Raw genomic sequence first — 14,261 nt, 5'->3', positions numbered from 1 at the left:
CGCTGTGTACATTGCGTGTAAAATAAAGAATGAATTTTTAAAAAAAAAACGTGGGCGCCCGCCTAGTTTTGATAACCAGCAGAGAAAAAGCCCATAGCTGGGGGCTGATGTTACAAATCTGGGAAAAGTGACAGTGTCCCAAAAGGTTCCAAGGCTATTAATAACTGCTCACAGCGGTTTGCTTAGTCTTTACTGGTTAGTTAATGGGGGACCCCAGAATAAAAATAACATCGAGTCCCCCTCTAAATTCAAACCAGCAAAGGCTAAACAGACAGCTATGGGTTATTATTAATAGCTTGGGAAGGGGACAGGGATACTGTCCCCCCTTCCAGGCATAAGATGCACCAAATCTGGTGCTTTGCCTTGCTCTTCCCACTTGCCCAAGTGGGCTAATAGGGGTGGGATTGATGTCAGCTTTCCATTGTCAGCTGACATCAATCGCAGGAGTTAGTATTAGGCAGGGATCACACATGCGAGAAACTCGGGACTGCCGCCAGCACTCAGGAGCAGAGCATGCGACCACATAGCAATACACGCAGCTGAACGCTCTGCTCCCTAGTGCCGGCGGCAGTGCCCGGTATTAAGATGCGAGACTCCTCAGAGTTTCTCGCATGTGTAATCCCGGCCTTAGAGAGGTGTCTGTAAGAAGCCCCCATTACTAACCCCATAGTCAAATTGTGAAAAAAAAAGCCTGAATTAGCCTGAATAAAATATTTATTTGCAATAAACTCTTTTGCCCATTTATTTTGAAAAAAAAAAGAAAAATTACAAAGCAAACTTATACTCGTCCGACGAGCAGATAATCCATTGATGCCCATGTTACCTGTAAAAGACAAGAAATAATAAACCATATTCCTCACCTGTCTGACGAGAAGATAATTAATTTGTCCCTTGACGAGTCTAGCTCTGCTACATCTAGATGTCCTGATGAACATTGTCATGATGCGAGCGTTCAGCCTGGCATCCAGCAGAGACGCTGAGCTGTATGTGATAGTGCAGCATCAGTGTCTTCCAATGGCGTGAATAAGCAGAGCAAGCATGCACAGCTCAGTGTCTCTGCTGGATGGTAGGCTGTATAGTCGCATCATGCAATACTGCAGCCTGCCATCTAGATGTAGCAGGGTTAGTCGCATTTTGGGACAAATGGATTATCTTCTCAGCGGACAGGTGAGGAAAATGGTTATTTTAATTCTTTTACAGGAGACATTGGCTTTAGTGGGATGGGCGTTGAAATGAGTATAGCTGGTTTGGTTTAATTTGAATTCATTGAAGGAGTTTGTCATTATTTCAATGAACCCCCGGAGGTATTTTCGTTTTTGTGTTTTTGCTTCCCTTTTTCTCAGAGCCATAACTTTTTTATTTTAAGGTCAATATGGCCATGTCAGGGCTTGTTTTTTGCGGGGGGAGTTGTACTTTTGAACGACACCATTGGTTTTAACATATCGTGTACTGGAAAACGGGGGAAAAAAATTCAAGTGCGGTGAAATTGCAAAAAAAATGCAATCCACAGTTTGTTAGTTTTTTATGTTCACGAAGTGCTAAAACCGACTTGACATTATGATTGTCCAGGTCATTACAAGTTCATAGACACCAAACATATCTAGGTGAGATGGTTGTGGATTTTAGGAAAGATCAACATGAGATACTTCCAATCTACATCCATGACGAAGTGGTTCTTAGGGTCACAGAGACCAAATTCCTTGGTGTTATCATCTCTCATGATCTTAAATGGGGGAAAAACGTGGATGCTGTTATAAGAAAAGCACAACAGAGGATGTTCTTCCTGCGTCAGCTGAAAAGATATGGTTTGTCTAAGAATCTGCTGATCTTATTCTTTAATGCTGTCATCAGATCTGTGATTTGTTCCTCTCTGATAGTCTGGTATGGGGGAGCCACTGCGCATGACAAACTCCGCTTACAAAGGACTTTCAGAACAGCAGAGAGAATTATAGGCTCCCCCCTGCTTAAAATCCAGGATCTTTATGATAAGAGTATTCAATCCCACGCATTGAAAATTTCATCCGATCCCTCTCACCCGGGACACTCCTCATTCCAACTACTCGCTTCAGAGTCCCCAAATGCAGTACCAACCGCCATATGAACAGCTTCTATCCACTCTCTGTTCAACAATTAAATCGTCATGTGTAGACTATATACTGTATCTGTCTTGTTAGATGTTACTTGTTGTATCTGTTGTTATATATTATGTTGCCTCTTTGCCACAAAGAATTCCTTGTATATATGTAATATGTACTTGGCGATAATAAATTTGATTGATTGATTGAGGTTCTTTTTATCGAAGTGGTGAAAAAAAATTCCAAAGTTTGTTAAAAAAAATTGTGCCATTTTCCGATACCCATAGCGTCTTAATTTTTCATGATCTCGGGTTGGGTGTGGGGTTATTTTTTGCACGCCAATCTGCTGTTTTTAATGATACCATTTTGGTACAGATGCGATCTTTTGATCGCCCGTTATTGCATTTTAATGCAATGGTGCGGCGACCAAAAAAATGTAATTCTGGTCTTTTGACTTTTTTTTTCTCGCTGTTTAGCAAACGGGTTAATTCTTTTTTTTATATTGATAGATCGGGCAATTCTGAACGCGTCAATACGAAATATGTGTGTTTTTTTATTGTTTTATTTTGAATGGTGCGAAAGGCCAGTGATTTGAACTTTTATGTTTTTTTAATGTTTTTAAGGCTGGTTTCACACTTGCGTTTTTTTGCGCTGTATTTTAGCGCTAAAAAACGCATGCGCTTTTTTTCCCTATATTTTGCATGGGATGCGCTTATGTGCGCATACACATGCGTTTGTATGCGTTTTTTTGTGGTGTGCGCTCGGGCGCACAAAATGCATCCTGTTGCATTTTTTGGGCGTCCGACTTGCCTCAAAAAAACGCATGCGCGCGCAATGCGTTTTTTTACAGCAAGACACCCATTATAAGTCTATGGGTGCGCATATGTGCGCATTGGCATGCTCATGTGTGCGTTTTTTTGCGCATGCGTTTTTTTGTTGACCATTGGTTAGACAATGGAAATTGGGGTTTGGGTTAGAGTTAGGGTTAGTTAAGGGGGTTAGGGTTTGGGTTAGGGTTAGTATGGTTTGGTTAAGGGTTAGGGTTCAGGGTTAGTAGGGTTTGGTTAAGGGTTAGTATGGTTTGGTTAAGGGTTAGGGTATGGTTTGGTTAAGGGTTAGGGTTAGTAAAGTCATGGTTTGGGTTAGTGTGAGGGGCCAACTAAAGTTGGAAAAAAAACGCAAACGTGGTAAAAACGCACTAAAAACGCATAAAAACGCTGCGTTTTTTTCATGCATGCTCATAAAAATGCTTGAAAAAAACGCAGCATTTGTATGCGTTTTTTCCATGCGTTTTTTTGCAGGAAAAACGCACTGCAAAACAAAGCAAGTGTGAAAGTAGCCTAAAAACTTTTTTTTTACTTTTCGCATGCTTCAATAGTCTCCATGTGAGACTAGTAGCTGCCTTAATCCGATAAGCTCTGCTACATACAGGTGATGATCAGAGCACCTGTATGTAGCAGAATTGCTCACTTGCTGTAAGCGCCGAACACCGGGTATAGATCTTTAAGTTTACTGGGTACAGCCGTTCTGACTCAAAGTTTTTAGATTTAGAGTGTGTGCACACGTAAGCGTTTTTTTCTCGTTTTTTCCGGCAAAAACGCTTTCAAGAAGCATCCCATTCATTTTAATGAATTCTGCACTTTTAGTACATATTAATGCGTTTTTTCCGTGAAAAAAACGTGTCGCGGTAAAAAACGCAGCATGCTCATTAATTTCGTGGAAAAATCCGCATTTCTAACTATATTCTGTGAGACTGGGGATGCTCCGGAAAAAAACGTGCATTTCCTGGGAAGGAGTCCGGTTTTTAGTCAGGAATTTTCTGCATACGTGAGTACATAGCCTTAACATTGCAGCAGAGCTGAGAGAGCTATCCCCGCCCACATCAGGCTCTCTGTGTACATACTCTATAGACAGTGAACTGCCTATGTCAAAGGAGGTGGAGTCGGACTAGGAAACTTGTGCCAGCTAGTCACAGCAATGGTAATCGCCAGGTGATTAATCCTTCAGTCTAACTAAACACCACACAGGCAGACATGTGACACATAGTTGAGTTCAGTGTTTTAACCCTTACCTAATGCTGTCCTCATTACATAGCAAAAACTTTCTGACACATTCCCTTTAAGTCTGACTACACTACAGTTATGTCAGTGGCGTAGCAACTGTTTGTGGCGCCCGGGGCGGTCGAAAAATTTGCCGCCCCTTTGGTCGTTGATAATTCGGAAGCATCCGAAGAGCCCACACTACACTCAAAGATCTAATTTTTAGTCTGCTACTAACTCTGCTATTATTTCTAAATTTCTAGACTTTCAACTTCTTGCAGTTCTCTATATATATGTATGTATTAGCTTGATGATGCTGGATGAAGACCTAATGGCTTTTTTTAATAATAATTTTTAATAATGTGACAGAAAAAAAAACAAAGTACAAATTATTTTGGCGGACAGGGGGCGGACACTGACAGCTTGGGGTCCCTGTGCAAGAAATGTGTCCGGGCCCCCCTCCTTTTATGGCGTCAAAGCTACGTGTGTGTGTATATATATATATATATAGATAGATAGATAGATTATTGATATTATATAGCCACACACACATATACAGGTATATATTACATAGTCTCCTTTATTATGTATATTGCTGTCCCATACACAGTGCCTTCTCTTGTTATGTACAGTTCCGTCCCTTACATATTGGATTATATAGAGCCCTGTTTTTTATTACATACCGTCCTGTCTTGTTAGCTGTATAATGCAATGATGGCTGATGGAGCATGGGAAAGCTTCCTTTCTAATGGAGGAGCTGATGGACTGGTCGTCTGGTCACCGGCTCCTCGATCAGCAGTCATTTTATATCTAACAAGAGAGGGGACCATGCAATAAAAGAGGGCGCTGTGAATAACAAAAATAACAAAAATACACTATGTAAGAGACAGCACTATACATAACAGCAGAGGAAGCTATATAATAAGGGATGGCACCATATATAACTAGAGAGGATGGTAGGTAATAAGGGGCGGTGTTATACATAATAAAAGAGGAAACTATGTAACTAAGGATGGTGTTATACAGAATTAGTGAGTACACTATATACTAAGGGACTGTGTTAGACATAATAAACGATAATGTCTTCCTCCACCTCCCCGTGTTCCTAAGGCCATTATAAGTCCCCCTTCCTCCCATCCCAATCCCCCACACCCCTCATTGTCCTCCTCCCCTCGCATCCCATTATTGTCCTCTCCCCCACCTCCATCATTTTCTTCTCCACCACTATCTTTGCTTTCTCCCCCACCACTCCCATTATTGCCCATTCCACCACCTCCATCATTTCCTCCTCCACCACCACCCCCATTTATTGCCCTTTCCACCACCACTATCATTGCATTCTCACCCACCACCCCATCATTGCCCTCTCGACCATCACCCCATCATTGTCTTCTCCCCATCACTGCCTTCTCCATCACCCCATCACTGTGCCTTCTCCCCATCACTCCCATCATTGCCTGCTCCATCACCCCATCACTCCCATCATTGCCTGCTCCATCACCCCCATCATTGCCTGCTCCATCACCCTATCACTGCCTTCTCCATCACCCCATCACTGCCTGCTCCATCACCCCCATCACTCCCTTCATTGCCTGCTCCATCACCCCATCATTGCCTGCTCCATCACCCCCATCATTGCCTGCTCCATCACCCCTATCACTCCCCTCATTGCCTGCTTCATCACCCCATAATTGCCTGCTCCATCACCCCATCACTGCCTGCTCCATCACCCCCATCACTCCCCTCATTGCCTGCTCCATCACCCCATCACTGCCTGCTCCATCACCCCCATCATTGCCTGCTCCATCACCCCATCATTGCCTGCTCCATCACCCCATCATTGCCTGCTCCATCACCCCATCATTGCCTGCTCCATCACCCCATCATTGCCTGCTCCATCACCCCATCATTGCCTGCTCCATCACCCCATCATTGCCTGCTCCATCACCCCATCATTGCCTGCTCCATCACCCCCATCATTGCCTGCTCCATCACCCCATCATTGTCTGCTCCATCACCCCATCATTGCCTTCTAGACCATCACTCCCATCATTGCCTGCTCCATCATACACACAGACACACACACACAGACATACATACATACATACACACAAGACACCACCTCTCTCCTCTCACCTGTCCGCAGCATCGCCCGCGCTTCCTCCCTCACACAGCAGCGGCCGCTGAATGATGACGTCATTCAGCGGCGCTCCTCTGTGTGAAACAGGAAGCGCGGCCTCCGGGCAGGAAGCAGGACGGACCCTTGCCGCTCCGCTCCTGCTATTCACTCTTGCAGGCAGCGGAGCTGCCGTGATCGCATCGCTCCCTGCCCGCCGCTGCACTGCACTGCAGGGTGGAATTGCTGCTGCCGCGCCGCCCCCACACACATGCCGCCTGGGGCGGACCGCCCCCCCCACGCTACGCCAGTGAGTTATGTCCATATATATTTGGACAGAGACAACATTTTTCTAATTTTGGTTCTAGACATTACCACAATGAATTTTAACCCCTTAATCCCATGTGACGTACTATCCCGTCCATGTGCCCTGGGACTTAATTCCCAGGGACGGGATAGTACGTCATAGCGATCAGCGGCGCCCACGTGGTGAGCGCCGCTGATCGCGGCCGGGTGTCAGCTAATTATCACAGCTGACACCCGGCACAATGTGTCAGGGGCGGTCACGGACCGACCCCGACATGTTAACCCCTTGCACACCGCGATCAAACACGATCGCGGTGTACCGGGGGGTTAAAGGGAAGCATCGGCAGGGAGGGAGCTCCCTCCGTGCTTCCCTGAGCCCCCCACAGCAGCGCAATGTGCAGCGCTGCTGCGGGGGTCTCTTTCCCTACAGGCCCCCGGATCCAAGATGGCGACGGGGGCCTGTAGGGAGCTGACTTCCTCAGTGTCTGCGTCTATTCCTGTGACAGATCGCTGATCTGTCACAGTGATCTGTGATGTGACAGATCAGCGATCTGTCACAGGACAGTGATGTACTCCCTGGGACAACCTAATAAAGTTAAAAAAAAAAAAAGTGTAAATAATTTTAAAAAAATCGCTAAATAAATTAGAAAAAAAAAATGTTCCCCAATAAATTCATTTTTTGGAAATAAAAGAAGAAAAAAAACAATAGAAGTACACATATTTGGTATCGCCGCGTCTGTAACGACCTGCCCTATAAAACTGTCCATTAGTTAACCCCTTTAGCGAATCCCTTAAAAAATAAAAAACGAAGCAAAAAATAATGATTTATTATCATACCGCCGAACAAAAAGTGCAATAACGCGCGATCAAAAAGACGCATATAAATATCCATGGTACCGCTGAAAACGTCATCTTGTCCCGCAAAAAACGAGCCGCCATACAGCGTCATAAGCGAAAAAATAAGCGATGCAAAAATAATTATTTTTTATATAAAATAGTTTTTATTGCATAAAACCGCCAAAACATAAAAAAACGACCTAAATGAGGTATCGCTGTAACCGCACTGACCCGAAGAATAAAACCGCTTTATCAATTTTACCGCAGGCGGAACGGTGTAAACGCACCCCCCAAAAGAAATTCATGAAATGCTGTTTTTTGTTCATTCTGCGTCCCAAAAATCGGAATAAAAAGCGATCAAAAAATGTCACGTGCCCGAAAATGGTGCCAATAAAAACGTCAACTCGTCCCGCAAGAAATAAGACCTCACATGACTCGGTGGGTCAAAATATGTAAAAATTATAGCTCTCAATATGTGGTGATGCAAAAACTATTTTTACAATAAAAAGCGTCTTTTAGCGTATGACAGCTGCCAAACATAAAAACTACCATAAATAGTAACTCAAACCCCCCGTTATCACCCCTTTAGTTAGGGAAAAATGATAAAATTAAAAGAAAATGTATTTATTTCCATTTTCCCATTAGGGTTAGGGCTGGGGTTAGGGTTGGCGTTAGAATTGGGGGGTTTCCACTGTTTGGGCACATCAGGTGCTCTCCAAATGCAACATGGCGTCAGATCTCAATTCCAGCCAATTCTGCGTTGACAAAGTCAAATGGTGCTCCTTCCCTTCCAAGCTCTGCCGTGCACCCAAACAGTGTTTTACCCCCACATATAGGGTATCAGCCTACTCAGGACAAATTGGAAAACAACTTTTGGGGTCCAATTTCTCCTGTTACCCTTAGGAAAATAAGGTCCAGCCAAATGCAGCCAAACTGATTGGTCGTCGTTTCATACTACAGATGGACAATGACCCAAAACATAAAGCCAAAGCAACCCAGGAGTTTATTAAAGCAAAGAAGCGGAATATTCTTGAATGGCCAAGTCAGTCACCTGATCTCAACCCAATTGAGCATGCATTTCACTTGTTAAAGACTAAACTTCAGACAGAAAGGCCCACAAGCAAACAGCAACTGAAAACCACCGCAGTGAAGTCCTGGCAGAACATCAAAAAGGAGGAAACACAGCGTCTGGTAATGTCCATGAGTTCAAGACTTCAGGCAGTCATTGCCAACAAAGGGTTTTCAACCAAGTACTAGAAATGAACATTTTATTTACAATTATTTAATCTGTCCAATTACTTTTGGTCCCTTTAAAGACAGGGTGGCACATGTTAAGGATCTGAAACTCCTAAACCCTTCATCCAATTTTAATGTGGATACCCTCAAATGAAAGGTGAAAGTCTGAATTTCAACTGCATCTGAATTGTTTTGTTTAAAATTCATTGTGGTTATGTCTAGAACCAAAATTAGAAAAATGTTGTCTCTGTCCAAATATATATGGACCTAACTATATATGATACAAAGTCTCTAAAGAGGTTGTGCACACTTTTCTCTTAGTCTTTATTTTGGAGCAATTATGTGAATGTATTCTGCTCAGATAACCATTTTTTTTGTGTTGGATGCTTAAAGCGAACTTGTCAGCTGTTATAACATGCAGCCACTGCCTTTCAGGGCTTATCTACAGCATTCTATAATGCTGTAGATAAGCGCCCCCCCCCCCCCCCCCCCCCCCCCCCGATCCGAACTGCAAGTGAAGAAAAAAAAGATTTATTATACTCACCCAGGGGGAGGGGGGGCGGGGCGGTCCGATGCGGTCTGGTCCGATGGGTGTCGCATGTCCGGCGCCTCCCATCTTCTTGTGATGCCGCCCTCCTGCTTGCTTTATGGCTCCCTGGCATCGCGCTCCTGCGCAGGTGTTCTTCTCTGCCCTGTTGAGGGTAGAGCAAAGTACTGCAGTGCCCAGGCGTCGGGTAAGGTCAGAGAGGCTCAGCGCCTGCTCACTGCAGGGCAGATAAGCACGCCTGCGCAGGAGGACAGTGTCGCAAGAAGATGGCCAAACACTAGAAGAAGATGGGAGGCTGAATGCTGTAGATAAGCCCTGAAAGGCGGTGGCCGCATTATATAGTGGCCAAAACAGGAGACAGGTTCCCTTTAAATAACCTGTTAGGTGGAGTTTTTTGATTAATTTACAGTTTTTCATGAATAAATCATCTTTAATTTTCCCAATCATTTCCAGCACTTGGTTTTCCATTATGACTGAACTTAGTTTTTTCTTTTCTGCTATTGCAGGTGATCCTGTTGCTCATCATGCTGATTATGAGGAAACGAGTCGGCCTAACCATTGCCTTGTTTAATGTGGCTGGGAAGGTTTTCATCCATCTACCACTGTTGGTCTTCCAGCCATTCTGGACTTTCTTTGCTCTTCTTCTCTTTTGGGTCTACTGGGTCATGGTCCTGCTTTTTCTGGGAACTGCAGGTAATGGCTCATGTGAAGCTACACTGTATATGACAATGCAAAATGAGTTTATCTTTTGTTAAACTTCACACACATGGCAGAGCTTAAATGGAGGCATAGATAGGCACTTGGTATCTTGCTGTATTATAAAACTATTGTCCTCCACAAGCAGGGCTTCTTGGTGATATAGCTTTGCAATATGGCATCTGATGGAGCATGCCACAATTTTTATTCTAATCAACAGATTTTAATTGGCACTTGAAAGCCTTGAGGTGCTCTCACTTAAGGATGTCATCCCTCCTCATAGGAAACAGTCTTCAAGAAGTAATAAAAGAGTGAATAAATACACTAGCGCCCCAGATACTAATAGATGTGCGTAGGAATGAAAAAAGGAAACTGTGAAGATAGAAACAACTAAATGTGTAGATAAAGAAGTCTGTCGCGCTGATTCCTATACCAAATTGCTCCTTGATCTGAGTCCAGATATATTCACCTATAGAAAGCAATAAGTAAACACATAACGATGTCCCAGCGATCCCACCAACCATCCGACATGGATGGGATCGCTGGGACATTGTTAGGCTGATCGCTGGTGAGCTGTCACATAGACAGCCCCAGCGATTAGGACCAGCGGCGCTGGACGCTGGTTTCTAATGTAAACGTCGGGTATCCAGGAGCCGCGGCTCCTGGATACCCACTATTTTGTGACGGGACCCTAAGGGAAAAAATGCTGCTATCAGTATTTGCAGCATTTCTGTTAAAAAAAACAAAAAAAAACTAAGGTACAGCAGTATGTGAATCCAATTTATTTTTGTGATTTCCCACCCCAACCCCAAGTTTACATTTTACCATAATTTCTTAATATCCTCACATGAGTATAGATGTTAGTATTAGTACAGTTTAAATTATTAGTGTGTTAATGTAAACAATGCCCTATTAACTAAAGGGGGTTTTACACTAAGCGATATCGCTAAAACGTCACTGATTTTGTGACGTTCTAGCGATATCGCTATGTGTGATACTTACCTCCGACTTGCTCCCCCGCTGTCCATCGCTGATCGCGCGGCTCCATTTCTCGTCGTCAGCTTCCTGCTGTGTGAGACGAGCGACGCGTGGAGGCGAGCGGGAGGACGCCAGGATCGCTGTGTGTGAAAGGTGAGTATCGTGCGCTGCGTCGCTGCTGCATCGCTGTGAGGTCTGCCTGTGTGACAGCTCACTAGCGATCATTTAGCGATGCACCAGCGATCCTGACCGGATCGGATTGCTGGTGCATCGCTAAATGTAAAAGGGCCTTAAATGCCCAACCAATGTGTTAAGTAAACAATATCCTACCAATTCAATGTCTCCCACTGGTTTTACATTTGCAATTGAGTATTTTTTCATAAACTCATGTAGCCTTATTTCAGGAGTACAATAATCCAGTTTTTTAGTACAAAATAGTCAATATTTTTAAGACATAAAAAAACTTTTCCCCCGAAATAATTTGAGGAAATTGCCCTTACTTCAAAAAATTGTTTTATGGTTTCACATACGTCTTGCATTGGTGGCCTAACATCATGCAGCACGGTGGCTCAGTGGATAGCACTGCAGTCTTGCTTCTCTGGGGTACTGGGTTCAAATCCCACCAAGGACAACATCTGCAAGGATTGTATGTTCTCCCCGTGTTTGCGTGGGTTTCCTACGGATTCTCTGGTTTGCTTCCACACTCCAAAGACTGATGGGGAACTTATATTGTGAGCCCCATCGGGGACAGTGCCAGTAATGTCTGTAAAGCGCTGTGGAATTAATGGCGCTATATAAATGAGTAAAATAAAAAGCATTGCTCATGCTTGTATGGTGGGAGCAAAGCTGATCTTTAGGAGCCTGAAAAACAGCAAAAAGCAAAACGGGAATCAAAACCTGGATTTTGGCTGCATCTTTTTTTTACTGCCAAGAAATCCAGTTTTGGCTGCAGAAAAAATTAGCAAAAAAAGCAACGTGTGAACATTGTACATGTATCCTCTGACTTCTGCAGAACGTGTTATATAAATACAATTATTATTATTTATGATATAACCACTTAATCTAACTTCTCCTTTCAGGTGATCCTTCCACGAATGAGCAAGGATTTGTTGAATTCAAGATTACTGGTCCATTACAGTACATGTGGTGGTATCATTTAGTTGGGTTGATATGGATCAGTGAATTTATTTTAGCCTGCCAGCAGATGACCATTGCGGGAGCTGTAGTCACCTATTATTTCACCAGGTAATGTGGTATTATAGACTTTCTCCTTCTGTGAAACTTGGTAAATTAGAGTAGACCCGACCTCACCCTCAGCATACTTGTGGAGTCAGTGTCTCTGACGGTGTATCTCTGTCCTTGGCATCTCTCACATCTCTATACTTGTATTCTATCTGCAGAAACAAGAAAGACCTCCCTTTTATGCCTATTCTGGCTTCATTAAATCGACTGATTCGATACCACCTTGGGACAGTGGCAAAGGGAGCCTTTATTATCACTCTTGTGAAAGTCCCACGAATGATCCTCATGTACATTCATAGCCAGCTCAAGGGGAAGGTAAATGGAAGAGGTGATGTCTGTGTGCACGTGGATTTCATCGGCGCTGCTGTTCCTGTTTGCCATCTTCTCTGTAAAAAAAAAAGCAAAAAACCATTGCCCAAAGATCTAAAAGTATAAAAAATGCCATAAATTGCTAATTGCACGGCCCAGGATGCAAGAGAGATCTACGCAAGCAATCACAGCTTTTTCTTTATGCTTGCGAAGCTGTCCAGTTCCAGGATCATATTTTAATGTGCAAGTTTGTCTCCTACAAACCTGACCAGGGCATCTGATTTCTAATAAATTGCTGTGACTGGTGACAAATGCTCTATAAAATGAGAAATTTTTGTAAAATAATTATTTTTTCTATACAACTTGAATAGTTGACAGAGAAGTTGTAGACTTTTGGCTACAGTATGAGCGAATTCACTGTAGGATGTCATGTCGACATACAGCACTAGCGCTTTTCTTTTTTTAGTTACCACTTTCTTAGAAATTGTAAAGTTTCAGCTTCTATATAACTCCATAGAGTAATTTAAAAACTGCTTGAGAAATGCTCATTGTTGTTGTTGTGTTTTTTTTTGTTTTTTTTTCCACACGGGGGAAAAAAAAATAGATCTTGATACAGTACATCGACAGCATGGCAGGCAGTTGTTGAACTCTTCGTCTCTGCCAGGGTAGACACTGAGTTCACTGATTTAATGCCAAGCTGTTGATTTGATGTAAGCTCCACAACCTGTATCAGACCTCCAGAGCAGCGGCGGAGACTTGCAGGGGGCCCTGGGGATGGGGCTAATTTAACAGACTGTAGCTGGAGCCGAATATTATCTGAAATGGGATAGCTTCCCTTTCATTAACACTTAGGTGGCTTAATGGATGGCTTGTCAAGAATCAAAGAGACAGTCAGCTGGCACTTTAACAGAAGGTGATACATTAATTTGTCAAAACTGTACTATCTAGTTACTGTTCCATTACCACGCTGGGGCAGATTTATCTAAACTGTCTAAGGGCCCCCGTCACAAATAGCGACTCAGCAGCGATCCCGACAACGATATGAACTTGTCAGGATCGCTGGTGTGTCGCTACATGATCGCTGGTGAGCTGCCAAACAGGCAGCTTCACCAGCGATCAGGACAGCGACGACAAGCGCGCACATCGCTGTGTACCTTAGATACCAGCACGCTGGTGCAGGGAGCTGGTAACCAAGGTAAACATTGGGTTTCTAAGCGCCGCGCGGCACTTAGAAACCCGCTGTTTACCTTGGTTACCAGCGCGCTGTATCTAAGGTACACAGAGGGTTTCTAAGCGCCGCACGGCGCTTAGAAACCCGCTATTTACCTTGGATACGAGCTGGGAGATCGCTGCTCTCCCACCTGCCACTTGCAGCGATTCGTGCTGGCCAGCGGGAGACCAACGATCAAAAAAAAGTCCAAGGCATCGCTGTTGCGTCTCAAAACCTGTGACTCAGCAGCGACCGCGCTAGCGAGATCACTGTGCGTGACGGGGGCTTAAGTTTTGCAGAGCAAACTTAGGTTAAACATTCTTAAAATGTGGTATATTTGTCAGTGGTTTGTGATGTTTGCTAATCTGTCTCATTTGAAGACCCTATGGTCTAACTTCACATGAGCTATTATTTGGCTTTGTGTCAGAAATGTGTGTTGCCATTTTGGTGCATTTTCTTGCTGGTTAAACCTCGCCTCTTCTCCTATTTGGACATGCCATAAAAAGTATCTAAAATACATCATAAATATATGCATGAAATAAATTTTTAGCTCATTTTCTGCCATATTTTGAACACATTTAACTTGAAATCTCTTCCATTGTTGGGATCTAAGGGGTAACTTTTTCTCCTTGTGGAGAGTGGCATGCCAGTGTGATGAGGCTTATAAGCC

General features: G+C 43.7%; 1 protein-coding gene across 1 annotated transcript in view; it reads left to right on the top strand.

Moving 5' to 3' along the window:
* SLC44A1 (solute carrier family 44 member 1) overlaps positions 1–14,261 on the top strand; it is a 134,474-nt gene that overhangs the window by 98,116 nt on the left and 22,097 nt on the right. Inside the window, exons 9-11 of the mRNA XM_073542684.1 lie at positions 9,663–9,849; positions 11,910–12,075; positions 12,231–12,387. Coding sequence (XP_073398785.1) covers positions 9,663–9,849; positions 11,910–12,075; positions 12,231–12,387 — 510 coding nt within the window. The remainder of the gene's footprint in view (positions 1–9,662; positions 9,850–11,909; positions 12,076–12,230; positions 12,388–14,261) is intronic.

The sequence above is a fragment of the Dendrobates tinctorius genome, unplaced genomic scaffold (assembly GCF_039654945.1).
Source record: "Dendrobates tinctorius isolate UK_male_01 unplaced genomic scaffold, ASM3965494v1 ptg000128l, whole genome shotgun sequence".
In the NCBI taxonomy this organism is placed as follows: Eukaryota; Metazoa; Chordata; class Amphibia; order Anura; family Dendrobatidae; genus Dendrobates; species Dendrobates tinctorius.
This window is presented reverse-complemented; position numbering and strand designations above follow the sequence as displayed.